Below are 27418 nucleotides of genomic sequence, written 5' to 3' on the forward strand. Positions count from 1 at the left end.
GTTACAGTAGACTGAAGAGTGGACAATGACAGCCAAGCGCTTCTTATAGGGCACTGAGGCAGAGGTGCTGTCATCCGATGTCCTGGTTGATGAGGAAGAGATCCAATGGCAGCCATCTTGACTAGGCCAGACGCACGCACGCACGCACGCACGCACGCACACACACAGTATTCAGACCCATTCCCCTTTTCCATATTTTGTTATGTTACAGCCTTATTCTAAAAAAAACATGTTTTTATTTTTTCTAAATCAGTTTATTTTTTAATAAAGTAGCAAATGTTTATAAAAAACAGTTTTTTCTTTGTCATTAGATTGATGGGGCTTTTTAAAAAAAATCAATTTTAGGATAAGGCTGTAATGTAACAAAATGTGAAAAAAGAATCAAGGGGTATGAATACTTTATGAATGCACTGTACATACAGCCAGACAGTACAGTCATACACAGCCACACACGCAGTTACACACTCTCTCTTTCAAAACACACCTCACCAACTCATTCACTCAATGTCATCTTCTGCCAAACGCTGAGCACTCACGATTCTCTGAAAAATAGGGAGAGAAAAATCCATTAAATCCTCAACTGAACCCTAACCAGCTAGTGACGACAATAAAAAACATATTTCAAGGAACGACTGACGTAGGGGCCCCGGGCTGAAATAACCAAGAGTCTCCGACACAGAGGCCCCGGGCTGAAATAACCAAGAGCCCTCAACACAGGGGCCCCGGGCTGAAATAACCAAGAGCCTCCAACACAGGGGCCCCGAGCTGAAATAACCAAGAGCCTCCAACACAGGGGCCCTGGGCTGAAATAACCAAGAGCCCTCAACACAGGGGCCCCGGGCTGAAATAACCAAGAGCCTCCAACACAGGGGCCCCGGGCTGAAATAACCAAGAGCCTCCAACACAGGGGCCCCGGGCTGAAATAACCAAGAGCCTCCAACACAGGGGCCCCGGGCTGAAAATAACCAAGAGCCTCTGACACATTAGCTTTTGGAAACAGTGTCAGGGAAACTAAACCAAAGCATGGATTGCTGTCAAACCTTGTCCATAGACTGCTTACAGGGTATGGAAACACATATATAATTTGGGTGAACAATCCCTTTAAACATCAAACAAGGGATACGAATGAGGACCACTGAACTAGACTAGAGACAGTATTACCACAGCTATTCCTGAAGGTCAGTCAACTCTAATACACAAAGGATGTCAAGGGCAAATTTAAGGTTAAATGATTAAACTCAGACAAGTAATCTTTCAGCCATTTCATTGTTAAGAGTCACATAAAAATGTCTGTCTTTCCAGATGCGTAGTCTCATCCTCATGGCACTACATCTTTCGGCCATTTTTTGGTGACACTCTGGCCACAGTTGTCCTTGCTAGCATACCATGTAAAAAGCACGCCCAATACAATGCTTAATTCTAAGAGTATGTTAGCGTGGATATTGGAAGAGAGGAGTATCTGCCGTGGGAGAGAGCTTCCTCACTCACCTGGCTGATGGTGGGCAGTTTGGTGAGCAGCATCTGGAACACCGGAGGAGGCAGAGTTTGCTGTAGCACCTGGAGCAGCTGCTGGGGCTGACCACATACCGCTATGGCACTGATCAAGTGGTCCACTCCCTTCTCATAGTCTCCTGTAGGGAGCTAACATTAGTAACCAGAAGGTTTACGAGAATGCACAGTTCAACACTGGACCAGACTGGAGTAGAAGCTATTCCAGAAGGGGTCAGACTGAGTTAATGTGACCATCCTGTTTTTTCAGGACGAGATATTTAGTTATAGTCTTTTAGTAGTGTTTAGGACTGGGTGTGTATGAAAGACCAGGTGATGGCCATGGAGACAGAGGGGTGACAGCTCACCTTGTGCTAACAGCTCCTCTCCCAATTGGATCTCCTCCAGGAAGAACTTCTGTACAGCCTCCGCATCCTTCAGGTCAGGCAGCTAAATGGCAGACAGTCAGTACAGAGAAAAAGAAAACTCCAAATCATCTTCAATCACTAGCCCTCTGACAGACACCCTGGTCTGCCCACTGAGCTCTGTATGGAGTGTTTCTTACCCTTGCTAATCCAGTCTTCTCTTGGGAAGACTGTGGGACCTTATATAGACATGAGGGTACCAAAACATTGTCTGCAGCATTGAAGGTCCCCAAGAACACAGTGGCCTCCATCATTCTTAAATAGAAGTTTGGAACCACCAAGACTCTTCCTAGAGCTGGCCGCCCGGCCAAACTGAGCAATCGGCAGAGAAGGGCCTTGGTCAGGGAGGTGACCAAGAACCGATGGTAACTCTGACAGAGCTCCAGAGTTCCTCTATGGAGATGGAAGAACCTTCCAGAAGGACAACCATCTCTGTAGCGTTCCACCAATCAGGCCTTTATGGTAGAGTGGCCAGATGGAAGCCACTCCTCAGAAAAAGGCACATTACAGCCCGCTTGGAGTTTGCCAAAAGGCACCTAAAGGACTCAGACCATGAGAAACAAGATTCTCTGGTCTGATGAAACCAAGATAGAACTCTTTGGCCTGAATGCCAAGCATCACGTCTGGAGGAAACCTGGCACCATCTCTACGGTGCAGCATGGTGGTGGCAGCATCATGCTGTGGGGATGTTTTTTAGCAGCAGGGACTGGGAGACTAGTCAGGATCGAGGGAAAGATGAACGGCGCAAAGTACAGAAAGATCCTTGATGAAAACCTGCTCCAGAGCGCTCAGGACCTCAGACTGGGGAGAAGGTTCACCTTCCAACAGGACAACGACCCTAAGCACACAGCCAAGACACCGAAGGCGTGGCTTCGGGACAAGTCTCTGAATGTCTGAGTGGCCCAGCCAGAGACCAGACTTGAACCCGATCGAACACCTCTGGAGACCTGAAATTAGGTCTAAAAATGTCTAAAAAACAGTTTTTGCTTTGTCATTATGGGGTAGCGTGTGTAGATTCATGAGAAGAAAAACTATTTACTCCATTTTAGAATAAAGCTGTAATGTAACATTTGGAAAAAGTCTTATGGTCTGTTTGTTGTTGATGTTTGGAACATCAAATCGCAGCAACATTGCAGTATCTAATCGCAATAACATATCGGCAGCTAAGTATTGTGATAATATCGTATAGAGAGATCCATGGCAATATCCCAGCCCCACTGTTTAAGGCTCAACAGTAAATGGGCACATTCATTTAGAGTTGGTTATGATATTAGAACAGAATCTGAGAGGGAACACAGCGACTGCATAGTCAATGTATTTATTAGACATTTTGCTGGATAAAAATCTCTAGAAACGCACCATCTCGTTTTTCAAGAGTGTCCAGATGAAGAAATCCTGAACAAACTTAGTGACAAGACTAATATGGCAACTCCCATCTAAAAATAATCATCATAGTAAAAAAATAAAAATACATAAATTGCATAAACAAAGTTGTACAACTACTGAAAAACTACTTCTACAAGTACCTACAATACATACATATTTACAAATATCTTCACACGGGGTTGTTTATTAGTTAAAAACACAGTTAACATTTTCAAAAGGGCTTTCATAAATTCATGGAGTCATTTTAATGCCCTAATTTATGTAGGTATAGGATTTTAGTTGGCTGAATAGGTTCATTATTAATTATGGATTTTTTTTTTTAAAGACTATCCATATAGAAGAAGGCTTTTGTGTTACAGTAGACTGAAGAGTGGACAATGACAGCCAAGCGCTTCTTATAGGGCACTGAGGCAGAGGTGCTGTCATCCGATGTCCTGGTTGATGAGGAAGAGATCCAATGGCAGCCATCTTGACTAGGCCAGACGCACGCACGCACGCACGCACGCACGCACGCACACACACAGTATTCAGACCCATTCCCCTTTTCCATATTTTGTTATGTTACAGCCTTATTCTAAAAAAAAAATGTTTTTCTTTTTTCTAAATCAGTTTATTTTTTAATAAAGTAGCAAATGTTTATAAAAAACAGTTTTTTCTTTGTCATTAGATTGATGGGGCTTTTTAAAAAAAATCAATTTTAGGATAAGGCTGTAATGTAACAAAATGTGAAAAAAGAATCAAGGGGTATGAATACTTTATGAATGCACTGTACATACAGCCAGACAGTACAGTCATACACAGCCACACACGCAGTTACACACTCTCTCTTTCAAAACACACCTCACCAACTCATTCACTCAATGTCATCTTCTGCCAAACGCTGAGCACTCACGATTCTCTGAAAAATAGGGAGAGAAAAATCCATTAAATCCTCAACTGAACCCTAACCAGCTAGTGACGACAATAAAAAACATATTTCAAGGAACGACTGACGTAGGGGCCCCGGGCTGAAATAACCAAGAGTCTCCGACACAGAGGCCCCGGGCTGAAATAACCAAGAGCCCTCAACACAGGGGCCCCGGGCTGAAATAACCAAGAGCCTCCAACACAGGGGCCCCGAGCTGAAATAACCAAGAGCCTCCAACACAGGGGCCCTGGGCTGAAATAACCAAGAGCCCTCAACACAGGGGCCCCGGGCTGAAATAACCAAGAGCCTCCAACACAGGGGCCCCGGGCTGAAATAACCAAGAGCCTCCAACACAGGGGCCCCGGGCTGAAATAACCAAGAGCCTCCAACACAGGGGCCCCGGGCTGAAAATAACCAAGAGCCTCTGACACATTAGCTTTTGGAAACAGTGTCAGGGAAACTAAACCAAAGCATGGATTGCTGTCAAACCTTGTCCATAGACTGCTTACAGGGTATGGAAACACATATATAATTTGGGTGAACAATCCCTTTAAACATCAAACAAGGGATACGAATGAGGACCACTGAACTAGACTAGAGACAGTATTACCACAGCTATTCCTGAAGGTCAGTCAACTCTAATACACAAAGGATGTCAAGGGCAAATTTAAGGTTAAATGATTAAACTCAGACAAGTAATCTTTCAGCCATTTCATTGTTAAGAGTCACATAAAAATGTCTGTCTTTCCAGATGCGTAGTCTCATCCTCATGGCACTACATCTTTCGGCCATTTTTTGGTGACACTCTGGCCACAGTTGTCCTTGCTAGCATACCATGTAAAAAGCACGCCCAATACAATGCTTAATTCTAAGAGTATGTTAGCGTGGATATTGGAAGAGAGGAGTATCTGCCGTGGGAGAGAGCTTCCTCACTCACCTGGCTGATGGTGGGCAGTTTGGTGAGCAGCATCTGGAACACCGGAGGAGGCAGAGTTTGCTGTAGCACCTGGAGCAGCTGCTGGGGCTGACCACATACCGCTATGGCACTGATCAAGTGGTCCACTCCCTTCTCATAGTCTCCTGTAGGGAGCTAACATTAGTAACCAGAAGGTTTACGAGAATGCACAGTTCAACACTGGACCAGACTGGAGTAGAAGCTATTCCAGAAGGGGTCAGACTGAGTTAATGTGACCATCCTGTTTTTTCAGGACGAGATATTTAGTTATAGTCTTTTAGTAGTGTTTAGGACTGGGTGTGTATGAAAGACCAGGTGATGGCCATGGAGACAGAGGGGTGACAGCTCACCTTGTGCTAACAGCTCCTCTCCCAATTGGATCTCCTCCAGGAAGAACTTCTGTACAGCCTCCGCATCCTTCAGGTCAGGCAGCTAAATGGCAGACAGTCAGTACAGAGAAAAAGAAAACTCCAAATCATCTTCAATCACTAGCCCTCTGACAGACACCCTGGTCTGCCCACTGAGCTCTGTATGGAGTGTTTCTTACCCTTGCTAATCCAGTCTTCTCTTGGGAAGACTGTGGGACCTTATATAGACATGAGGGTACCAAAACATTGTCTGCAGCATTGAAGGTCCCCAAGAACACAGTGGCCTCCATCATTCTTAAATAGAAGTTTGGAACCACCAAGACTCTTCCTAGAGCTGGCCGCCCGGCCAAACTGAGCAATCGGCAGAGAAGGGCCTTGGTCAGGGAGGTGACCAAGAACCGATGGTAACTCTGACAGAGCTCCAGAGTTCCTCTATGGAGATGGAAGAACCTTCCAGAAGGACAACCATCTCTGTAGCGTTCCACCAATCAGGCCTTTATGGTAGAGTGGCCAGATGGAAGCCACTCCTCAGAAAAAGGCACATTACAGCCCGCTTGGAGTTTGCCAAAAGGCACCTAAAGGACTCAGACCATGAGAAACAAGATTCTCTGGTCTGATGAAACCAAGATAGAACTCTTTGGCCTGAATGCCAAGCATCACGTCTGGAGGAAACCTGGCACCATCTCTACGGTGCAGCATGGTGGTGGCAGCATCATGCTGTGGGGATGTTTTTTAGCAGCAGGGACTGGGAGACTAGTCAGGATCGAGGGAAAGATGAACGGCGCAAAGTACAGAAAGATCCTTGATGAAAACCTGCTCCAGAGCGCTCAGGACCTCAGACTGGGGAGAAGGTTCACCTTCCAACAGGACAACGACCCTAAGCACACAGCCAAGACACCGAAGGCGTGGCTTCGGGACAAGTCTCTGAATGTCTGAGTGGCCCAGCCAGAGACCAGACTTGAACCCGATCGAACACCTCTGGAGACCTGAAATTAGGTCTAAAAATGTCTAAAAAACAGTTTTTGCTTTGTCATTATGGGGTAGCGTGTGTAGATTCATGAGAAGAAAAACTATTTACTCCATTTTAGAATAAAGCTGTAATGTAACATTTGGAAAAAGTCTTATGGTCTGTTTGTTGTTGATGTTTGGAACATCAAATCGCAGCAACATTGCAGTATCTAATCGCAATAACATATCGGCAGCTAAGTATTGTGATAATATCGTATAGAGAGATCCATGGCAATATCCCAGCCCCACTGTTTAAGGCTCAACAGTAAATGGGCACATTCATTTAGAGTTGGTTATGATATTAGAACAGAATCTGAGAGGGAACACAGCGACTGCATAGTCAATGTATTTATTAGACATTTTGCTGGATAAAAATCTCTAGAAACGCACCATCTCGTTTTTCAAGAGTGTCCAGATGAAGAAATCCTGAACAAACTTAGTGACAAGACTAATATGGCAACTCCCATCTAAAAATAATCATCATAGTAAAAAAATAAAAATACATAAATTGCATAAACAAAGTTGTACAACTACTGAAAAACTACTTCTACAAGTACCTACAATACATACATATTTACAAATATCTTCACACGGGGTTGTTTATTAGTTAAAAACACAGTTAACATTTTCAAAAGGGCTTTCATAAATTCATGGAGTCATTTTAATGCCCTAATTTATGTAGGTATAGGATTTTAGTTGGCTGAATAGGTTCATTATTAATTATGGATTTTTTTTTTTAAAGACTATCCATATAGAAGAAGGCTTTTGTGTTACAGTAGACTGAAGAGTGGACAATGACAGCCAAGCGCTTCTTATAGGGCACTGAGGCAGAGGTGCTGTCATCCGATGTCCTGGTTGATGAGGAAGAGATCCAATGGCAGCCATCTTGACTAGGCCAGACGCACGCACGCACGCACGCACGCACGCACGCACACACACAGTATTCAGACCCATTCCCCTTTTCCATATTTTGTTATGTTACAGCCTTATTCTAAAAAAAAAATGTTTTTCTTTTTTCTAAATCAGTTTATTTTTTAATAAAGTAGCAAATGTTTATAAAAAACAGTTTTTTCTTTGTCATTAGATTGATGGGGCTTTTTAAAAAAAATCAATTTTAGGATAAGGCTGTAATGTAACAAAATGTGAAAAAAGAATCAAGGGGTATGAATACTTTATGAATGCACTGTACATACAGCCAGACAGTACAGTCATACACAGCCACACACGCAGTTACACACTCTCTCTTTCAAAACACACCTCACCAACTCATTCACTCAATGTCATCTTCTGCCAAACGCTGAGCACTCACGATTCTCTGAAAAATAGGGAGAGAAAAATCCATTAAATCCTCAACTGAACCCTAACCAGCTAGTGACGACAATAAAAAACATATTTCAAGGAACGACTGACGTAGGGGCCCCGGGCTGAAATAACCAAGAGTCTCCGACACAGAGGCCCCGGGCTGAAATAACCAAGAGCCCTCAACACAGGGGCCCCGGGCTGAAATAACCAAGAGCCTCCAACACAGGGGCCCCGAGCTGAAATAACCAAGAGCCTCCAACACAGGGGCCCTGGGCTGAAATAACCAAGAGCCCTCAACACAGGGGCCCCGGGCTGAAATAACCAAGAGCCTCCAACACAGGGGCCCCGGGCTGAAATAACCAAGAGCCTCCAACACAGGGGCCCCGGGCTGAAATAACCAAGAGCCTCCAACACAGGGGCCCCGGGCTGAAAATAACCAAGAGCCTCTGACACATTAGCTTTTGGAAACAGTGTCAGGGAAACTAAACCAAAGCATGGATTGCTGTCAAACCTTGTCCATAGACTGCTTACAGGGTATGGAAACACATATATAATTTGGGTGAACAATCCCTTTAAACATCAAACAAGGGATACGAATGAGGACCACTGAACTAGACTAGAGACAGTATTACCACAGCTATTCCTGAAGGTCAGTCAACTCTAATACACAAAGGATGTCAAGGGCAAATTTAAGGTTAAATGATTAAACTCAGACAAGTAATCTTTCAGCCATTTCATTGTTAAGAGTCACATAAAAATGTCTGTCTTTCCAGATGCGTAGTCTCATCCTCATGGCACTACATCTTTCGGCCATTTTTTGGTGACACTCTGGCCACAGTTGTCCTTGCTAGCATACCATGTAAAAAGCACGCCCAATACAATGCTTAATTCTAAGAGTATGTTAGCGTGGATATTGGAAGAGAGGAGTATCTGCCGTGGGAGAGAGCTTCCTCACTCACCTGGCTGATGGTGGGCAGTTTGGTGAGCAGCATCTGGAACACCGGAGGAGGCAGAGTTTGCTGTAGCACCTGGAGCAGCTGCTGGGGCTGACCACATACCGCTATGGCACTGATCAAGTGGTCCACTCCCTTCTCATAGTCTCCTGTAGGGAGCTAACATTAGTAACCAGAAGGTTTACGAGAATGCACAGTTCAACACTGGACCAGACTGGAGTAGAAGCTATTCCAGAAGGGGTCAGACTGAGTTAATGTGACCATCCTGTTTTTTCAGGACGAGATATTTAGTTATAGTCTTTTAGTAGTGTTTAGGACTGGGTGTGTATGAAAGACCAGGTGATGGCCATGGAGACAGAGGGGTGACAGCTCACCTTGTGCTAACAGCTCCTCTCCCAATTGGATCTCCTCCAGGAAGAACTTCTGTACAGCCTCCGCATCCTTCAGGTCAGGCAGCTAAATGGCAGACAGTCAGTACAGAGAAAAAGAAAACTCCAAATCATCTTCAATCACTAGCCCTCTGACAGACACCCTGGTCTGCCCACTGAGCTCTGTATGGAGTGTTTCTTACCCTTGCTAATCCAGTCTTCTCTTGGGAAGACTTCTGTTGTTTTCTTCTGCCTGTTGAAACAATTTGATATTTGATTACTGGTATGGTAAAGAAAGGGTGACTTAGAGACAATGTGAGGTACATGAAAGTGGGAGAGGGTGGGCTTGTGGAAGCCATAGAATTATATAAATAGTGAACACATTAGCTAAGATGTGGCAGAGGTGGTTGACTAGCTACAGTAGCAAGCAAAGCCTAACCAAGAAGCCACCCATGGCTACCTATTTACTTAGCTAGCTAGCTAAGCCTAACCAAGAAGCCACCCTTGGCTACCTATTTACCTAGCTAGCTAGCAAAGCCTAACCAAGAAGCCACCCTTGGCTACCTATTTACTTAGCTAACACCCTTAGCATACTTACTATAACTAGATTTGACAAAGCATCCTGAAGCTTGGATTGACCCGATCGATTCATCAGCTATGTTATCCAACGCTAGTTAACTACACTACATGACCAAAAGTATGTGGACACCTGTTCGTCGAACATCTTGTTCCAAAATCATGGGCATTAATATGGAGGTGGTCCCCCCCCTTTGCTGCTATAACAGCCTCCAATCTTCTGGGAAGGCTTTCCACTAGATGTTGGAACATTGCTGCGGGGACTTGCTTCCATTCAGCCACAAGAGCATTAGTGAGGTCGGGCACTGATGTTGTGTGATTAGGCCTGGCTCGCAGTCGGCGTTCCAATTCATCACAAAGGTGTTAGATGAGGTTGAGGTCAGGGCTCTGTGCAGGCCAGTCAAGTTCTTCCACACCGATCGACAAACCATTTCCGTACGGACCTTGCTTTGTGCATGGGGGCATTGTCATGCTGAAACAGGAAAGGGCCTTCACCAAACTGTTGCCACAAAGTTTGAAGCACAGAATCATCCAGAATGTCATTGTATGTTGTAGCGTCAAGATGTCCCTTCATTGGAACTAAGGGGCCTAGACCGAAGCATGACAAAACTGCCCCACCATTATTCCTCCTCCACCAAACTTTACAGTTGGCACTATGCATTGGGGCAGGTAGCGTTTCTCCTGGCATCCGCCAAACCCAGATTCGTCTGTCAGACTGCCAGATGGTGAAGCGTGAATCATCACACCAGAAAAAGCTTTTCCACTGCTCCAGAGTCCAATGACAGCGAGCTTTACACAATTCCAGCTGACGCTTCTGTGCGGCTGCTCGGCCATGGAAACCCATTTCATGAAGCTCCCAAAAAACTGATATTATGCTGATTCCAAAGGCAGTTTTCAAACTCAGATGTGAGTGTTGCAACAGAGGACAGATTGCTTTTACACTCTACAGCACTCAGCAGTCCCGTTCTGTGAGCTTGTGTGACCTACCATTCCATGGCTGATCCGTTGTTGCTCCTGGACGTTTCCACTTCACAATAACAGCACTTACAGTTGACTGGGGCAGCTCTAGTAGGGCAGAAATTTGACGAACTGACTTGTTGGAAAGGTGGCATCCTATGACGGTGCCACATTGAAAGTCACTGAGCTCTTCAGTACGGGCCATTCTACTACAAATGTTTGTCTATGGAGATTACATGGCTGTGTGCTCGATTTTATAAACCTTTCAGCAACGGGTGTGGCTGAAATAGCCGAATCCACTAAATTTAAGGGGTGTCCACATACACTACATTGTCAAAAGTATCCAACGTTGAGTTAGCTAAGATATCCAGCTAATGGCTAAGCATAGTGTCACTTCACTAAGTATTTAACTATTTCCTAACTAACTAGCAATAACATATCAAACACATTATTTAACGTATGCTTGTAATGCAGTTATATCACGCTAGATTGTTAACCAACACTTGTAAGCAAGGCACAAAAACACTAGCTGACGTTAGCTACCAAGCATGCTAGCAAGTTAACATGACTTACGTTCTCGCAGTCTTTTCTTGAAGTTCGGATCACTCCGTCGTTTTCTGTCGAAATAAATGCAGTATCCAATGACCATGGCTCCGGCCACCCCAGCAGCCATGGTGCTGGTTTTACCACCCATCATCTCCGGAGAGCAGAGACGCACCGCTGAATAGCCTGCTAGCTAGCGGAATAGCCTGCTAGCTAGCGGAATAGCCTGCTAGCAGCGATGACGTCATTCCGCATGGTAATGAGAAACCTTAGAAATAAAAGCCCGTATTTCAAAACGTCTTTTTTTTTCCCCCCTGATGAGGTTAAACGTGGTTAGCATCTCCAATAAATGTTTCATTACCGCCCCCCGTACTAGGCATCACTAGGAGGCTTCCACCCGGTTACGTAACCCTCATTTACACAGACTTGAAATCTTTGGTCACTTGAATAATGTTTACATATTTTGAATTACCCATCTCATATGTATATCAAATCAAATCAAACCCCCAAGCCATAAGACTCCTGAACAGGTAATCAAATGGCTACCTGGACTATTTGCATTGTGTGCCCCCCAACCCCTCTTTTACACTGCTGCTACTCTCTGTTTATCATATATGCATAGTCACTTTAACTATACATTCATGTACATACTATCTCAATTGTCCCGACCAACCAGTGCTCCGGCACATTGGCTAACCGGGCTATCTGCATTGTGTCCCACCACCCACCAACCCCTCTTTTACGCTACTGCTACTCTCTGTTCATCATATATGCATAGTCACTTCAACCATATCTACATGTACATACTACCTCAATCAGCCCGACTAACCGGTGTCTGTATGTAGCCTCGCTACTGTATATAGCCTCTCTACTGTATATAGCCTCTCTACTTTATATAGCCCCGCTACTGTATATAGCCTCTCTACTGTATATAGCCTCTACTGTATATAACCTCGCTACTGTATATAGCCTGTCTCTTTACTGTTGTTTTATTTCTTTACCTACCTATTGTTCACCTAATACCTTTTTTTTGCACTATTGGTTAGAGTCTGTAAGTAAGCATTTCACTGTAAGGTCTACTACACCTGTTGTATTCAGCATTTCACTGTAAGGTCTACTACACCTGTTGTATTCAGCATTTCACTGTAAGGTCTACTACACCTGTTGTATTCAGCATTTCACTGTAAGGTCTACACCTGTTGTACTCGGCGCACCTGACAAATACATTTTGATTTGATTTGAAACACAAGCATTTCGCTATACCTGCAATAGCATGTATGTGACCAATAACATGTGATTGGAGTTTAACTCCCTTATACTTTGCTTAATTTATTTATTTATTTTCTCAAAAAACAAATACCCATCTAACACTACATTCACAAAAAAAATTATAAGAAATACTCCACTATTTACATCTATTTACTTCAGGCCAACAACCTGAAAGGATGGGACACCGCCACTTAACACACCCTGTAACTCTTCTGATGTCAAGTCTCACACACCCACATTTCCTCTCTCCAGCTGCCACCACAACCTCTATTTTCTGTGACTAATGTTCCATCCCTGCAGTGTCTGGTGGAAAGCAGACTGAACCAGATTTCCCTCTAGGATTTTGCCTGTGCTTAGCTCCATTCCGTTTTATTTATCCTGAAAAACTCTCCAGTCCTTAACGATTACAAGCATACCCAGAACATGATGCAGCCACCACTATGGTTGAACATATGGAGAGTAGTACTCAGTAATGTGTTTTATTGGATTTGCCCCAAACATAACACTTTGTATTCAGGACCAAAATAAATTGCTTTGCTACATTTTCTTTGCAGTATTTCTTTAGTGCTTGTTGCAAACAGGATGCATGTTTTGAATATTTGTATTCTGTAAAGGCTTCGTTCTTTTCAATTATGTTAGTATTGTTGAGTACCTACAATGTTGTTGATACATGCACAGTGTTCTCCTATCACAGCCATTAAACTCTAACTGTTTTAAAGTCACCATTGACCTCATTGTAAAATCCCTGAGCATTTACATTTAAGTCATTTATCAGACGCTCTTATCCAGCGCGACTTACAGTAGTGAATGCATACATTTCATACATTTTTTTCCCCTGTACTGGTCCCCCGTGGGAATCGAACCCACAACCCTGGCGTTGCAAACACCATGCTCTACCAACTGAGCCACACGGGACTGAGCAGTTTTCTTCCTCTACGGCAACTGAGTTAGGATGGACACCTGTATCTTTGTAGTGACTGGGTGTATTGATTCACCAGTCAAAGTGTAATTAATAACTTCACCATGGTCAAGGGGATGTTCAATGTCTTCTTTTACATGTTTTACCCATCTACCAATAGGTGTCCTTCTTTGTGAGGCACTGGAAAACCTCCCTGGTCTTTGTGGTTGAATCTGTGCTTGAAATTCCCTGCTTTATTGAAGGACCTTACAGATTATTGTTTGTGTGAGGTACAGAGATGAGGTAGTCATTTAAAAAAGTATCTTAACCATTATTATTGAACACAGAATGAGTCCATGCAACTTATTATGTGACTTGTTATGCACATTTGTACAATTGAACTTATTTAGGCTTGCCTTTCTTAGGGCTAGGACCCTTTTTGTCTCCACTTCCTGTCTGAATGACGTGCCCAAAGTAAACTGCCTGTTGCTCAGGCCCTGAAGCCAGGATATGCATATAATTGGTACCATTGGAAAGAAAACACTTTAACGTTTGTAGAAATGTTAATATAATCTAGGAGAATATAACACAATAGATATGGTAGGAGAAAATCCAAAGAAAAGCTAATCAGTTTTGTTTTTTGAGAGACCATCCTCTTAGAAATGCAAGAGAATGGTCATATTGTAAATGAGCTCCCTGTGTGCAATTCCTGTGGCTTCCACAGGGTGTCAGCAGTCTATGTTCAGAGTTTCAGGCTTGTAACTTCAAAAACTAAGAAAAAATGACAGTTTTAGTAGATGGACACAGTTTTGGAAATTCGTGTTTGCGCCTTGAAGAAATGACGCACCTGCTAAAATAAGTTTCCTATTGAACATACTTCTTTTTGAAAGAAATATTATAGTTTGATTACATTTTAGGGTGTCTGAGGAGTAAATAGAAAGGTATTTCACTTGTTGAAACAAAGTCTAGGGGTACATTTTCGGATTCCATTCTCTGCAAGTTGAACGAGTGGATTGGCACCAACTAAACAGACTTTTTGGGATATAAAGAAGGATTTTATCTAACAAAACGACACTACATGTTATAGCTGGGACCCTTTGGATGACAAATCAGAGGAAGATTTTCAAAAAGTAAGTAAATATTTAATTGTCATAAGTGAATGTATGAAACCTCTGCCGGTGGAAAAATATTTTGATGTGGAGCGCTGTCCTCAAACAATCGCATTGGAATGTTTTCGCTGTAATAGCTACTGTAAATCGGACAGTGCAGTTAGATTAACAAGAATTTAAGCTTTCAGCCGATATAAGACACTTATATGAACATAAATGTTTAAAATCCATAATATTTATGATTATTTATTTGAATTGCCGCTCTCCAGCTTCACCGGAAGTGGTCCCGCTAGCGGGACACCGATCCTTAAGGGGTTTTTAATACTCATTGACTCAAGACATTTCAGCTTTTATTATTTTTGAAAATTTAAAAGGGGTGTGAATACCTTTTGAAGGCACTTTAATTGCCCTGTGTGGGGAGGCTGTTCAGTTAGGTGTTGAATTCCCAAAAATGTCAAGGAAATTTGTGCTTTAGTTTATGACATTTCCATAGTTCTGGGGAGCAGAATTAATTCTACATTGGTAGAACAGAACCTTGTCCATGTGAATATTCAAACAGGAAAGTTGAACAGCCATTATAAAAGTGAACCATTCAATTCAATTGAGGGCCGATCCCAATTTACGAATTTATGACTTTCTTGCGCACTTCTCAGTCTTTGGTGTGAAGCTGCCTCACTAGCTCTTGTCACGAACACACATTATTTAATTGACCTTTTAAATTGTTTAGTTCGTTCATGTTTCCCCATATATCTAGTCATTCATTTCTCCTAAATGTTGTTCTTCTGCCAGCATCATGGGAATTTACTGTGCGCAAGGCTAATTATGTGTTGAGGAAACGTTTGGTCAAGTTGCATTGGGACACATTTACTTTTCATATTTAAATTAGGGATTGTGACAAATGGACAATTAAGTGATAATGCCTGAGAAGCCAGTTTGGAGGATATATTACCACGGGTGTTGTTAAGCCTGAGAAGCCAGTTTGGAAGATATATTACCACGGGTGTTGTTAAGCCTGAGAAGCCAGTTTGGAGGATATATTACCACAGGTGTTGTTAAGCCTGAGAAGCCAGTTTGGAGGATATATTACCACGGGTGTTGTTAAGCCCGAGAAGCCAGTTTGGAGGATATATTACCACAGGTGTTGTTAAGCCTGAGAAGCCATTTTGGAGGATATATTACCGCAGGTGTTGTTAAGCCTGAGAAGCCAGTTTGGAGGATATATTGCCACGGGTGTTGTAAAGCCTGAGAAGCCAGTTTGGAGGATATATTACCACGGGTGTTGTTAAGCCTGAGAAGCCAGTTTGGAGGATATATTACCACGGGTGTTGTTAAGCCTGAGAAGCCAGTTTGGAGGATATATTACCACGGGTGTTGTTAAGCCTGAGAAGCCAGTTTGGAGGATATATTACCACAGGTGTTGTTAAGCCTGAGAAGACAGTTTGGAGGATATATTACCACAGGTGTTGTTAAGCCCGAGAAGCCACTTTGGAGGATATATTACCACAGGTGTTGTTAAGCCCGAGAAGCCAGTTTGGAGGATATATTACCACAGGTGTTGTTAAGACTGAGAAGCCAGTTTGGAGGATATATTACCACAGGTGTTGTTAAGCCTGAGAAGACAGCTTGGAGGATATATTGCCACAGGTGTTGTTAAGCCTGAGAAGACAGTTTGGAGGATATATAGCCACAGGTGTTGTTAAGCCTGAGAAGCCAGTTTGGAGGATATATAGCCACAGGTGTTGTTAAGCCTGAGAAGCCAGTTTGGAGGATATATTACCACAGGTGTTGTTTAGCCCGAGAAGCCAGTTGGGAGGATATATAGCCACAGGTGTTGTTAAGCCTGAGAAGCCAGTTTGGAGGATATATAGCCACGGGTGTTGTTAAGCCCGAGAAGACAGTTTGGAGGATATATTGCCACAGGTGTTGTTAAGCCTGAGAAGCCAGTTTGGAGGATATATTACCACAGGTGTTGTTAAGCCTGAGAAGACAGTTTGGAGGATATATTGCCACAGGTGTTGTTAAGCCTGAGAAGCCAGTTTGGAGGATATATTACCACGGGTGTTGTTAAGCCTGAGAAGCCAGTTTGGAGGATATATTACCACGGGTGTTGTTAAGCCTGAGAAGCCAGTTTGGAGGATATATTACCACAGGTGTTGTTAAGCCTGAGAAGACAGTTTGGAGGATATATTGCCACAGGTGTTGTTAAGCCTGAGAAGCCAGTTTGGAGGATATATAGCCACGGGTGTTGTTAAGCCCGAGAAGACAGTTTGGAGGATATATTGCCACAGGTGTTGTTAAGCCTGAGAAGCCAGTTTGGAGGATATATTACCACAGGTGTTGTTAAGCCTGAGAAGACAGTTTGGAGGATATATTGCCACAGGTGTTGTTAAGCCTGAGAAGCCAGTTTGGAGGATATATTACCACAGGTGTTGTTAAGCCTGAGAAGCCAGTTGGGAGGATATATTGCTTCAGGTGTTAAGCCTGAGAAGCCAGTTTGGAGGATATATTACCACAGGTGTTGTTAAGCCTGAGAACACAGTTTGGAGGATATATTGCCACGGGTGTTGTTAAGCATGAGAAGCCAGTTGGGAGGATATATTGGCACGGGTGTTGTTAAGCCTGAGAAGCCAGTTGGGAGGATATATTACCACGGGTGTTGTTAAGCCTGAGAAGCCAGTTTGGACGATATATTACCACAGGTGTTGTTAAGCCCGAGAAGCCAGTTTGGAGGATATATAGCCACAGGTGTTGTTAAGCCTGAGAAGCCAGTTTGGAGGATATATAGCCACGGGTGTTGTTATGCCCGAGAAGACAGTTTGGAGGATATATTGCCACAGGTGTTGTTAAGCCTGAGAAGCCAGTTTGGAGGATATATTACCACGGGTGTTGTTAAGCCTGAGAAGCCAGTTTGGAGGATATATTACCATGGGTGTTGTTAAGCCTGAGAAGCCAGTTTGGAGGATATATTACCACAGGTGTTGTTAAGCCTGAGAAGACAGTTTGGAGGATATATTGCCACAGGTTTTGTTAAGCCTGAGAAGCCAGTTTGGAGGATATATAGCCACGGGTGTTGTTAAGCCCGAGAAGACAGTTTGGAGGATATATTGACACAGGTGTTGTTAAGCCTGAGAAGCCAGTTTGGAGGATATATTACCACAGGTGTTGTTAAGCCTGAGAAGACAGTTTGGAGGATATATTGCCACAGGTGTTGTTAAGCCTGAGAAGCCAGTTTGGAGGATATATTACCACAGGTGTTGTTAAGCCTGAGAAGCCAGTTGGGAGGATATATTGCCACAGGTGTTAAGCCTGAGAAGCCAGTTTGGAGGATATATTGCCACAGGTGTTGTTAAGCCTGAGAAGCCAGTTTGGAGGATATATTACCACAGGTGTTGTTAAGCCTGAGAAGCCAGTTTGGAGGATATATTACCACAGGTGTTGTTAAGCCTGAGAAGACAGTTTGGAGGATATATTGCCACAGGTGTTGTTAAGCCTGAGAAGACAGTTTGGAGGATATATAGCCACAGGTGTTGTTAAGCCTGAGAAGCCAGTTTGGAGGATATATAGCCACAGGTGTTGTTAAGCCTGAGAAGCCAGTTTGGAGGATATATTACCACAGGTGTTGTTAAGCCCGAGAAGCCAGTTTGGAGGATATATAGCCACAGGTGTTGTTAAGCCTGAGAAGCCAGTTTGGAGGATATATAGCCACGGGTGTTGTTATGCCCGAGAAGACAGTTTGGAGGATATATTGCCACAGGTGTTGTTAAGCCTGAGAAGACAGTTTGGAGGATATATTGCCACAGGTGTTGTTAAGCCTGAGAAGACAGTTTGGAGGATATATTACCACGGGTGTTGTTAAGCCTGAGAAGCCAGTTTGGAGGATATATTACCACGGGTGTTGTTAAGCCTGAGAAGCCAGTTTGGAGGATATATTACCACAGGTGTTGTTAAGCCTGAGAAGACAGTTTGGAGGATATATTGCCACAGGTGTTGTTAAGCCTGAGAAGCCAGTTTGGAGGATATATAGCCACGGGTGTTGTTAAGCCCGAGAAGACAGTTTGGAGGATATATTGCCACAGGCGTTGTTAAGCCTGAGAAGCCAGTTTAGAGGATATATTACCACAGGTGTTGTTAAGCCTGAGAAGCCAGTTTGGAGGATATATTGCCACAGGTGTTGTTAAGCCTGAGGAGCCAGTTTGGAGGATATATTACCACAGGTGTTGTTAAGCCTGAGAAGCCAGTTGGGAGGATATATTGCCACAGGTGTTAAGCCTGAGAAGCCAGTTTGGAGGATATATTACCACAGGTGTTGTTAAGCCTGAGAACACAGTTTGGAGGACATATTGCCACGGGTGTTGTTAAGCCTGAGAAGCCAGTTGGGAGGATATATTGCCACGGGTGTTGTTAAGCCTGAGAAGCCAGTTGGGAGGATATATTACCACGGGTGTTGTTAAGCCTGAGAAGCCAGTTTGGAGGATATATTACCACAGGTGTTGTTAAGCCCGAGAAGCAAGTTTGGAGGATATATAGCCACAGGTGTTGTTAAGCCTGAGAAGCCAGTTTGGAGGATATATAGCCACGGGTGTTGTTAAGCCCGAGAAGACAGTTTGGAGGATATATTGCCACAGGTGTTGTTAAGCCTGAGAAGCCAGTTTGGAGGATATATTACCACAGGTGTTGTTAAGCCTGAGAAGACAGTTTGGAGGATATATTACCACAGGTGTTGTTAAGCCTGAGAAGCCAGTTGGGAGGATATATTGCCACAGGTGTTGTTAAGCCTGAGAAGCCAGTTTGGAGGATATATTACCACAGGTATTGTTAAGCCCGAGAAGCCAGTTTGGAGGATATATAGCCACAGGTGTTGTTAAGCCTGAGAAGCCAGTTTGGAGGATATATAGCCACGGGTGTTGTTAAGCCCGAGAAGACAGTTTGGAGGATATATTGCCACAGGTGTTGTTAAGCCTGAGAAGCCAGTTTGGAGGATATATTACCACAGGTGTTGTTAAGCCTGAGAATACAGTTTGGAGGACATATTGCCACAGGTGTTGTTAAGCCTGAGAAGCCAGTTTGGAGGATATATTATCACAGGTGTTGTTAAGCCTGAGAAGCCAGTTGGGAGGATATATTGCCACAGGTGTTAAGCCTGAGAAGCCAGTTTGGAGGATATATTGCCACGGGTGTTGTTAAGCCTGAGAAGCCAGTTGGGAGGATATATTGCCACAGGTGTTGTTAATCCTGAGAAGCCAGTTTGGAGGATATATTGCCACAGGTGTTGTTAAGCCTGAGAAGCCAGTTTGGAGGATATATTACCACGGGTGTTGTTAAGCCTGAGAAGCCAGTTTGGAGGATATATTACCACGGGTGATGTTAAGCCTGAGAAGCCAGATTGGAGGATATATTACCACAGGTGTTGTTAAGCCTGAGAAGACAGTTTGGAGGATATATTGCCACAGGTGTTGTTAAGCCTGAGAAGACAGTTTGGAGGATATATAGCCACAGGTGTTGTTAAGCCTGAGAAGCCAGTTTGGAGGATATATTACCACAGGTGTTGTTAAGCCCGAGAAGCCAGTTTGGAGGATATATAGCCACAGGTGTTGTTAAGCCTGAGAAGCCAGTTTGGAGGATATATAGCCACGGGTGTTGTTAAGCCCGAGAAGACAGTTTGGAGGATATATTGCCACAGGTGTTGTTAAGCCTGAGAAGCCAGTTTGGAAGATATATTACCACAGGTGTTGTTAAGCCTGAGAAGACAGTTTGGAGGATATATTGCCACAGGTGTTGTTAAGCCTGAGAAGCCAGTTTGGAGGATATATTACCACAGGTGTTGTTAAGCCTGAGAAGCCAGTTGGGAGGATATATTGCCACAGGTGTTAAGCCTGAGAAGCCAGTTTGGAGGATATATAGCCACAGGTGTTGTTAAGCCTGAGAAGCCAGTTTGGAGGATATATAGCCACGGGTGTTGTTATGCCCGAGAAGACAGTTTGGAGGATATATTGCCACAGGTGTTGTTAAGCCTGAGAAGCCAGTTTGGAGGATATATTGCCACAGGTGTTGTTAAGCCTGAGAAGCCAGTTTGGAGGATATTTTACCACGGGTGTTGTTAAGCCTGAGAAGCCAGTTTGGAGGATATATTACCACGGGTGTTGTTAAGCCTGAGAAGCCAGTTTGGAGGATATATTACCACAGGTGTTGTTAAGCCTGAGAAGACAGTTTGGAGGATATATTGCCACAGGTGTTGTTAAGCCTGAGAAGCCAGTTTGGAGGATATATAGCCACGGGTGTTGTTAAGCCCGAGAAGCCAGTTTGGAGGATATATTGCCACAGGTGTTGTTAAGCCTGAGAAGCCAGTTTGGAAGATATATTACCACAGGTGTTGTTAAGCCTGAGAAGACAGTTTGGAGGATATATTGCCACAGGTGTTGTTAAGCCTGAGAAGCCAGTTTGGAGGATATATTACCACAGGTGTTGTTAAGCCTGAGAAGTCAGTTGGGAGGATATATTGCCACAGGTGTTAAGCCTGAGAAGCCAGTTTGGAGGATATATTACCACAGGTGTTGTTAAGCCTGAGAACACAGTTTGGAGGATATATTGCCACGGGTGTTGTTAAGCCTGAGAAGCCAGTTGGGAGGATATATTGCCACGGGTGTTGTTAAGCCTGAGAAGCCAGTTGGGAGGATATATTACCACGGGTGTTGGTAAGCCTGAGAAGCCAGTTTGGAGGATATATTACCACAGGTGTTGTTAAGCCCGTGAAGCCAGTTTGGAGGATATATAGCCACAGGTGTTGTTAAGCCTGAGAAGCCAGTTTGGAGGATATATAGCCACGGGTGTTGTTAAGCCCGAGAAGACAGTTTGGAGGATATATTGCCACAGGTGTTGTTAAGCCTGAGAAGCCAGTTTGGAGGATATATTACCACAGGTGTTGTTAAGCCTGAGAAGACAGTTTGGAGGATATATTGCCACAGGTGTTGTTAAGCCTGAGAAGCCAGTTTGGAGGATATATTACCACGGGTGTTGTTAAGCCTGAGAAGCCAGTTTGGAGGATATATTACCACGGGTGTTGTTAAGCCTGAGAAGCCAGTTTGGAGGATATATTACCACAGGTGTTGTTAAGCCTGAGAAGACAGTTTGGAGGATATATTACCACAGGTGTTGTTAAGCCTGAGAAGCCAGTTGGGAGGATATATTGCCACAGGTGTTGTTAAGCCTGAGAAGCCAGTTTGGAGGATATATTACCACAGGTGTTGTTAAGCCCGAGAAGCCAGTTTGGAGGATATATAGCCACAGGTGTTGTTAAGCCTGAGAAGCCAGTTTGGAGGATATATAGCCACGGGTGTTGTTAAGCCCGAGAAGACAGTTTGGAGGATATATTGCCACAGGTGTTGTTAAGCCTGAGAAACCAGTTTGGAGGATATATTACCACAGGTGTTGTTAAGCCTGAGAAGACAGTTTGGAGGATATATTGCCACAGGTGTTGTTAAGCCTGAGAAGCCTGTTTGGAGGATATATTACCACAGGTGTTGTTAAGCCTGAGAAGCCAGTTGGGAGGATATATTGCCACAGGTGTTAAGCCTGAGAAGCCAGTTTGGAGGATATATTGCCACGGGTGTTGTTAAGCCTGAGAAGCCAGTTGGGAGGATATATTGCCAAGGGTGTTGTTAAGCCTGAGAAGCCAGTTGGGAGGATATATTACCACGGGTGTTGTTAAGCCTGAGAAGCCAGTTCGGAGGATATATTACCACAGGTGTTGTTAAGCCTGAGAAGCCAGTTTGGAGGATATATTGCCACAGGTGTTGTTAAGCCTGAGAAGCCAGTTTGGAGGATATATTGCCACAGGTGTTGTTAAGTATGAGAAGCCAGTTTGGAGGATATATTACCACGGGTGTTGTTAAGCCTCAGAAGCCAGTTTGGAGGATATATTACCACGGGTGTTGTTAAGCCTGAGAAGCCAGTTTGGAGGATATATTACCACAGGTGTTGTTAAGCCTGAGAAGACAGTTTGGAGGATATATAGCCACAGGTGTTGTTAAGCCTGAGAAGCCAGTTTGGAGGATATATAGCCACAGGTGTTGTTAAGCCTGAGAAGCCAGTTAGGAGGATATATTACCACAGGTGTTGTTAAGCCCGAGAAGCCAGTTTGGAGGATATATAGCCACAGGTGTTGTTAAGCCTGAGAAGCCAGTTTGGAGGATATATAGCCACGGGTGTTGTTAAGCCCGAGAAGACAGTTTGGAGGATATATTGCCACAGGTGTTGTTAAGCCTGAGAAGCCAGTTTGGAAGATATATTACCACAGGTGTTGTTAAGCCTGAGAAGACAGTTTGGAGGATATATTGCCACAGGTGTTGTTAAGCCTGAGAAGCCAGTTTGGAGGATATATTACCACAGGTGTTGTTAAGCCTGAGAAGCCAGTTGGGAGGATATATTGCCACAGGTGTTAAGCCTGAGAAGCCAGTTTGGAGGATATATTACCACAGGTGTTGTTAAGCCTGAGAAGACAGTTTGGAGGATATATTGCCACAGGTGTTGTTAAGCCTGAGAAGCCAGTCTGTAGGATATATTACCACAGGTGTTGTTAAGCCTGAGAAGCCAGTTGGGAGGATATATTGCCACAGGTGTTAAGCCTGAGAAGCCAGTTTGGAGGATATATTGCCACGGGTGTTGTTAAGCCTGAGAAGCCAGTTGGGAGGATATATTACCACGGGTGTTGTTAAGCCTGAGAAGCCAGTTTGGAGGATATATTGCCACAGGTGTTGTTAAGCCCGAGAAGCCAGTTTGGAGGATATATTACCACAGGTGTTGTTAAGCCTGAGAAGACAGTTTGGAGGATATATTGCCACAGGTGTTGTTAAGCCTGAGAAGCCAGTTTGGAGGATATATTACCACGGGTGTTGTTAAGCCTGAGAAGCCAGTTTGGAGGATATATTACCACGGGTGTTGTTAAGCCTGAGAAGCCAGTTTGGAGGATATATTACCACAGGTGTTGTTAAGCCTGAGAAGACAGTTTGGAGGATATATTACCACAGGTGTTGTTAAGCCTGAGAAGCCAGTTGGGAGGATATATTGCCACAGGTGTTGTTAAGCCTGAGAAGCCAGTTTGGAGGATATATTACCACAGGTGTTGTTAAGCCCGAGAAGCCAGTTTGGAGGATATATAGCCACAGGTGTTGTTAAGCCTGAGAAGCCAGTTTGGAGGATATATAGCCACGGGTGTTGTTAAGCCCGAGAAGACAGTTTGGAGGATATATTGCCACAGGTGTTGTTAAGCCTGAGAAACCAGTTTGGAGGATATATTACCACAGGTGTTGTTAAGCCTGAGAAGACAGTTTGGAGGATATATTGCCACAGGTGTTGTTAAGCCTGAGAAGCCTGTTTGGAGGATATATTACCACAGGTGTTGTTAAGCCTGAGAAGCCAGTTGGGAGGATATATTGCCACAGGTGTTAAGCCTGAGAAGCCAGTTTGGAGGATATATTGCCACGGGTGTTGTTAAGCCTGAGAAGCCAGTTGGGAGGATATATTGCCAAGGGTGTTGTTAAGCCTGAGAAGCCAGTTGGGAGGATATATTACCACGGGTGTTGTTAAGCCTGAGAAGCCAGTTCGGAGGATATATTACCACAGGTGTTGTTAAGCCTGAGAAGCCAGTTTGGAGGATATATTGCCACAGGTGTTGTTAAGCCTGAGAAGCCAGTTTGGAGGATATATTGCCACAGGTGTTGTTAAGTATGAGAAGCCAGTTTGGAGGATATATTACCACGGGTGTTGTTAAGCCTCAGAAGCCAGTTTGGAGGATATATTACCACGGGTGTTGTTATGCCTGAGAAGCCAGTTTGGAGGATATATTACCACAGGTGTTGTTAAGCCTGAGAAGACAGTTTGGAGGATATATAGCCACAGGTGTTGTTAAGCCTGAGAAGCCAGTTTGGAGGATATATAGCCACAGGTGTTGTTAAGCCTGAGAAGCCAGTTAGGAGGATATATTACCACAGGTGTTGTTAAGCCCGAGAAGCCAGTTTGGAGGATATATAGCCACAGGTGTTGTTAAGCCTGAGAAGCCAGTTTGGAGGATATATAGCCACGGGTGTTGTTAAGCCCGAGAAGACAGTTTGGAGGATATATTGCCACAGGTGTTGTTAAGCCTGAGAAGCCAGTTTGGAAGATATATTACCACAGGTGTTGTTAAGCCTGAGAAGACAGTTTGGAGGATATATTGCCACAGGTGTTGTTAAGCCTGAGAAGCCAGTTGGGAGGATATATTGCCACAGGTGTTGTTAAGCCTGAGAAGCCAGTTTGGAGGATATATTACCACAGGTGTTGTTAAGCCCGAGAAGCCAGTTTGGAGGATATATAGCCACAGGTGTTGTTAAGCCTGAGAAGCCAGTTTGGAGGATATATAGCCACGGGTGTTGTTAAGCCCGAGAAGACAGTTTGGAGGATATATTGCCACAGGTGTTGTTAAGCCTGAGAAACCAGTTTGGAGGATATATTACCACAGGTGTTGTTAAGCCTGAGAAGACAGTTTGGAGGATATATTGCCACAGGTGTTGTTAAGCCTGAGAAGCCTGTTTGGAGGATATATTACCACAGGTGTTGTTAAGCCTGAGAAGCCAGTTGGGAGGATATATTGCCACAGGTGTTAAGCCTGAGAAGCCAGTTTGGAGGATATATTGCCACGGGTGTTGTTAAGCCTGAGAAGCCAGTTGGGAGGATATATTGCCACAGGTGTTAAGCCTGAGAAGCCAGTTTGGAGGATATATTACCACAGGTGTTGTTAAGCCTGAGAAGACAGTTTGGAGGATATATTGCCACAGGTGTTGTTAAGCCTGAGAAGCCAGTCTGTAGGATATATTACCACAGGTGTTGTTAAGCCTGAGAAGCCAGTTGGGAGGATATATTGCCACAGGTGTTAAGCCTGAGAAGCCAGTTTGGAGGATATATTGCCACGGGTGTTGTTAAGCCTGAGAAGCCAGTTGGGAGGATATATTACCACGGGTGTTGTTAAGCCTGAGAAGCCAGTTTGGAGGATATATTGCCACAGGTGTTGTTAAGCCCGAGAAGCCAGTTTGGAGGATATATTGCCACAGGTGTTGTTAAGCCCGAGACGAAGTCAAGTCATGTCCGTAAGTAATGGGAGTGTTTCACCGCCAGTTGGCCTGTATAACTATTTTCATTCATGGATATTATTCCCACTTTGAGGATAAGACAGGAGTGTCTATTTAGATGTTTATTTAGATTGGAATATGTAAATGTGGGTATAATGAAGACGTCTGTCACATGATTTACTCTGCCGTATTTGGGTAAAGAGTTCCATGGTTAATGGTATGATCCATAGGGAGGAGCCATAGGTATAAAGGTACCTGTTTCACCTGTAAGCTGGAGTGATGTTCTAGCTCTGGTAGGTGAGCTGTGTGGGGAGGCTGTCCATAGCCTGGTATACCCTGCTAGAGTTGGTTTGGTAGGTGAGCTGTGTGGGGAGGCTGTCCATAGCCTGGTATACCCTGCTAGAGTTGGTTTGGTAGGTGAGCTGTGTGGGGAGGCTGTCCATTGCCTGGTATACCCTGCTAGAGTTGGTTTGGTAGGTGAGCTGTGTGGGATGCTGTCCATAGCCTGGTATACCCTGCTAGAGTTGGTTTGGTAGGTGAGCTGTGTGGGATGCTGTCCATAGCCTGGTATACCCTGCTAGAGTTGTTTTGGTAGGTGAGCTGTGTGGGGAGGCTGTCCATAGCCTGGTATACCCTGCTGGAGTTGGTTTGGTAGGTGAGCTGTGTGGGGAGGCTGTCCATAGCCTGGTATACCCTGCTAGAGTTGGTTTGGTAGGTGAGCTGTGTGGGGAGGCTGTCCATAGCCTGGTATACCCTGCTAGAGTTGGTTTGGTAGGTGAGCTGTGTGGGGAGGCTGTCCATAGCCTGGTATACCCTGCTAGAGTTGGTTTGGTAGGTGAGCTGTGTGGGGAGGCTGTCCATACCCTGGTATACCCCAACCTGCTAGAGTTGGTTTGGTAGGTGAGCTGTGTGGGGAGGCTGTCCATAGCCTGGTATACCCTGCTAGAGTTGGTTTGGTAGGTGAGCTGTGTGGGGAGGCTGTCCATAGCCTGGTATACCCCAACCTGCTAGAGTTGGTTTGGTAGGTGAGCTGTGTGAGGAGGCTGTCCATAGCCTGGTATACACCAACCTGCTAGAGTTGGTTTGGTAGGTGAGCTGTGTGAGGAGGCTGTCCATTGCCTGGTATACCCTGCTAGAGTTGGTTTGGTAGGTGAGCTGTGTGGGGAGGCTGTCCATAGCCTGGTATACCCCAACCTGCTAGAGTTGGTTTGGTAGGTGAGCTGTGTGAGGAGGCTGTCCATAGCCTGGTATACCCCAACCTGCTAGAGTTGGTTTGGTAGGTGTGCTGTGTGGGGAGGCTGTCCATAGCCTGGTATACCCTGCTAGAGTTGGTTTGGTAGGTGAGCTGTTTGGGGAGGCTGTCCATAGCCTGGTATAACCTGCTAGAGTTGGTTTGGTAGGTGAGCTGTGTGGGGAGGCTGTCCATAGCCTGGTATACCCCAACCTGCTAGAGTTGGTTTGGTAGGTGAGCTGTGTGAGGAGGCTGTCCATAGCCTGGTATACCCCAACCTGCTAGAGTTGGTTTGGTAGGTGAGCTGTGTGAGGAGGCTGTCCATAGCCTGGTATACACCAACCTGCTAGAGTTGGTTTGGTAGGTGAGCTGTGTGGGGAGGCTGTCCATAGCCTGGTATACCCTGCTAGAGTTGATTTGGTAGGTGAGCTGTGTGGGGAGGCTGTCCATAGCCTGGTATACCCCAACCTGCTAGAGTTGGTTTGGTAGGTGTGCTGTGTGGGGAGGCTGTCCATAGCCAGGTATACCCTGCTAGAGTTGGTATGGTAGGTGAGCTGTGTGGGGAGGCTGTACATA

General features: G+C 44.5%; 3 protein-coding genes across 3 annotated transcripts; all 3 read right to left on the reverse strand.

Annotated features, from left to right (window-relative positions):
* Positions 1-367: 367 nt before the first annotated feature.
* On the reverse strand, positions 368-4094 carry LOC115200906 (mitochondrial import receptor subunit TOM20 homolog B). Its single transcript, XM_029764020.1, has 5 exons — positions 4089-4094; positions 2054-2083; positions 1857-1938; positions 1489-1631; positions 368-542 (listed from the first exon to the last, which is right to left on the reverse strand). The coding sequence occupies exons 1-5, from the start codon at positions 4092-4094 to the stop codon at positions 498-500; spliced, it is 306 nt and encodes a 101-aa protein (XP_029619880.1). The 3' UTR covers positions 368-497.
* LOC115200907 (mitochondrial import receptor subunit TOM20 homolog B) lies at positions 4023-7749 on the reverse strand. The gene is made up of 5 exons (XM_029764021.1): positions 7744-7749; positions 5709-5738; positions 5512-5593; positions 5144-5286; positions 4023-4197 (listed from the first exon to the last, which is right to left on the reverse strand). Exons 1-5 carry the CDS (start codon positions 7747-7749, stop codon positions 4153-4155), a joined length of 306 nt encoding a protein of 101 aa, XP_029619881.1. The 3' UTR covers positions 4023-4152.
* LOC115201774 (mitochondrial import receptor subunit TOM20 homolog B-like) lies at positions 7678-11435 on the reverse strand. Its single transcript, XM_029765666.1, has 5 exons — positions 11267-11435; positions 9364-9413; positions 9167-9248; positions 8799-8941; positions 7678-7852 (listed from the first exon to the last, which is right to left on the reverse strand). Exons 1-5 carry the CDS (start codon positions 11388-11390, stop codon positions 7808-7810), a joined length of 444 nt encoding a protein of 147 aa, XP_029621526.1. The 5' UTR covers positions 11391-11435; the 3' UTR covers positions 7678-7807.
* Between the last annotated feature and the right edge of the window lie 15983 nt (positions 11436-27418).

Source organism: Salmo trutta, chromosome 10 (assembly GCF_901001165.1).
Source record: "Salmo trutta chromosome 10, fSalTru1.1, whole genome shotgun sequence".
Classification (NCBI taxonomy): Eukaryota; Metazoa; Chordata; class Actinopteri; order Salmoniformes; family Salmonidae; genus Salmo; species Salmo trutta.

Bases quoted from the DNA above. Each gene is read 5' to 3' on its own strand.
- LOC115200907 (XM_029764021.1), bottom strand. The intron at 5,287-5,511 runs GTGAGCTGTCAC...AGCTCCCTACAG, and splicing joins AGAGGAGCTGTTAGCACAAG to GAGACTATGAGAAGGGAGTG. The intron at 4,198-5,143 runs GTGAGTGAGGAA...CCTATTTTTCAG, and splicing joins AACTGCCCACCATCAGCCAG to AGAATCGTGAGTGCTCAGCG.
- LOC115200906 (XM_029764020.1), bottom strand. The intron at 1,939-2,053 runs GTAAGAAACACT...TCTGCCATTTAG, and splicing joins AGAAGACTGGATTAGCAAGG to CTGCCTGACCTGAAGGATGC. The intron at 543-1,488 runs GTGAGTGAGGAA...CCTATTTTTCAG, and splicing joins AACTGCCCACCATCAGCCAG to AGAATCGTGAGTGCTCAGCG.
- LOC115201774 (XM_029765666.1), bottom strand. From the start codon at position 11,390: ATGATGGGTGGTAAAACCAGCACCATGGCTGCTGGGGTGGCCGGAGCC. The intron at 9,249-9,363 runs GTAAGAAACACT...TCTGCCATTTAG, and splicing joins AGAAGACTGGATTAGCAAGG to CTGCCTGACCTGAAGGATGC. The intron at 7,853-8,798 runs GTGAGTGAGGAA...CCTATTTTTCAG, and splicing joins AACTGCCCACCATCAGCCAG to AGAATCGTGAGTGCTCAGCG.